This window comes from Oncorhynchus keta, chromosome 6 (genome assembly GCF_023373465.1).
Source record: "Oncorhynchus keta strain PuntledgeMale-10-30-2019 chromosome 6, Oket_V2, whole genome shotgun sequence".
NCBI lineage: Eukaryota > Metazoa > Chordata > Actinopteri > Salmoniformes > Salmonidae > Oncorhynchus > Oncorhynchus keta.
This window is the reverse complement of record NC_068426.1, coordinates 7,098,212-7,100,711: the sequence shown is the minus strand read 5'-3', so window position 1 is coordinate 7,100,711 and position 2,500 is coordinate 7,098,212. Positions and strand designations below refer to the sequence as shown.

Sequence of the window (2,500 nt, the reverse complement as noted above, 5' to 3'; positions counted from 1 at the left end):
TAAAGTACCAGGATGTGGTAAAGTACCAGGATGTGGTAAAGTACCAGGATGTGGTAAAGTACCAGGATGTGGTAATGTACCAGGATGTGGTAAAGTACCAGGATGTGGTAAAGTACCAGGATGTGGTAATGTACCAGGATGTTGTAAAGTACCAGGATGTGGTAAAGTACCAGGATGTGGTAATGTACTAGGATGTTGTAAAGTACCAGGATGTGGTAAAGTACCAGGATGTGGTAAAGTACCAGGATGTTGTAAAGTACCAGGATGTGGTAAAGTACCAGGATGTGGTAAAGAACCAGGATGTGGTAAAGTACCAGGATGTGGTAAAGTACCAGGATGTGGTAAAGAACCAGGATGTGGTAAAGAACCAGGATGTGGTAAAGTACCAGGATGTGGTAAAGTACCATGATGTGGTAAAGTACCAGGATGTGGTAAAGTACCAGGATGTGGTAAAGAACCAGGATGTGGTAAAGTACCAGGATGTGGTAAAGAACCAGGATGTGGTAAAGAACCAGGATGTGGTAAAGTACCAGGATGTGGTAAAGTACCATGATGTGGTAAAGTACCAGGATGTGGTAAAGTACCATGATGTGGTAAAGTACCATGATGTGGTAAAGAACCAGGATGTGGTAAAGTACCAGGATGTGGTAAAGTACCAGGATGTGGTAAAGAACCAGGATGTGGTAAAGAACCAGGATGTGGTAAAGTACCAGGATGTGGTAAAGAACCAGGATGTGGTAAAGAACCAGGATGTGGTAAAGTACCAGGATGTGGTAAAGTACCATGATGTGGTAAAGTACCAGGATGTGGTAAAGTACCATGATGTGGTAAAGTACCATGATGTGGTAAAGTACCAGGATGTGGTAAAGTACCATGATGTGGTAAAGTACCAGGATGTTGTCCCTGGTTTTGAATCTGAATTTAGAGAAATTAATTTGGAAACGGAATCTGAATGCATCTGAGAAGTTAAATATATGAAACATTTCGAAATTATAGTTTGTAAACTTGATACACAGAAAATTAATGCAATATCTACCATCTCTCCCTCTCTTTCTCTCCCTCTTTCCATCAATAAAAGGTATTTTTGCTTAAAGCAAAACAACTTGGCATCCAGGTTGACATGACGACTCCAATACAGTTTAACCATTGTGTGTGTCTTTATTCCTAATGGGACTCTCCTCTCCCCGTCTTACAGAGATCGAGGCCAAGGAGGCTTGTGATTGGCTGAGGGCTGCAGGGTTCCCACAGTATGCCCAGCTCTACGAAGGTAAACACACACTGCATTTCCACACTGCATTACCACACTGCAGTTCACACTGCATTTCCACACTGCATTTTCACACTGCATTTCCACACTGCATTTTCACACTGCATTTCCACACTGCATTGCCACACTGCATTACCACACTGCGTTTTCACACTTCATTACCATACTGCATTTCCACACTGCATTACCACACTGCAGTTCACACTGCATTGCCACAATGCATTTTCACACTGCGTTACCACACTGCATTACCACACTGCTCTACCAAACTGCTTCACCACACTGCACTACCAAACTGCATTTTTACACTTCTTTACCACACTGTATTTCCATACTGCATTACCACACTGCATGTTCACACTGCATTTACACACTGCGTTATCACACTGCATTACCTCACTGCTCTACCAAACGGCATTACCACACTGCACTACCACACTGCATTACCACACTGCATTACCACACTGCATTACCACACTACATTACCACACTGCATTACCACACTGCATTTCCACACTGCATTTCCAACAGCTGTTGTGTCTCATATTGAGAGTTCGGTAAATTCCTCTCCTCTCTCCCATCCCCCTCTATGTCTCTTCTTCCTTCACCATCATCTCCTCTTTTCCTAAATTCCTCTCCCTTCCTCTCTTAATCCCTCCTCTCCTCGTTTCTTCTCATCTCCTCCCTCCCTCCCTCCCTCCCTCCCTCCCTCCCTCCCAGGGTCTATTTCTATTCTGTAATTTAAAGGGAGGGGTCATGGGAATGGCCTCTGCTATCTCTGACTGCCTGGAACACCCTCCCTCCCTCCCTCCCTCCCTCCCTCCCTCCCTCCCTCCCTCCCTCCCTCCCTCCCTCCCTCCCTCCCTCCCTCCCACCCTCGCTGCCTCCCTCCCGACCTCCATCTATCTCTTTGTCTCTCTCACTCCTTCTTTCATTCTCACCCCCTCTGTTTCTCTCTCTCACCCTCCCACTATTTCTAGAAAACCCATTGAGTTGATTTCTATGCGGATTCATCCAGTGAGGAACAGACAGAATACAGCCGTCGTCATCTAACAGATCTTTATTCCACTCCTCCCTTCTATTTGGTCCCTCTCTTCTTCTCCTCCTCCACCCATCTCCTATAGTCACTCTCCACTCCCTCTATCCCCCTATCCTCCTCCTCCTCCTTCTGTTTGGTCGCTCTCTTCTTCTCCTCCACCCATCTCCTATAGTCACTCTCCACTCCCCTCCTCC

At 45.8% G+C, this 2,500-nt stretch overlaps 1 protein-coding gene across 4 annotated transcripts in view; it reads left to right on the top strand.

The window, feature by feature from the left end:
* The window catches only part of stard13a (StAR-related lipid transfer (START) domain containing 13a), a 171,614-nt gene that overhangs the window by 116,653 nt on the left and 52,461 nt on the right, over window positions 1–2,500 (top strand). For all 4 annotated transcript variants that reach the window (XR_008138620.1, XM_052520399.1, XM_052520400.1 and 1 more), the window contains one exon: window positions 1,196–1,267. Coding sequence is in view for 3 of the 4 variants with exons in the window: in XM_052520399.1 (XP_052376359.1) it covers window positions 1,196–1,267 (72 nt within the window). In the remaining variant the exon portion in view is untranslated. The remainder of the gene's footprint in view (window positions 1–1,195; window positions 1,268–2,500) is intronic.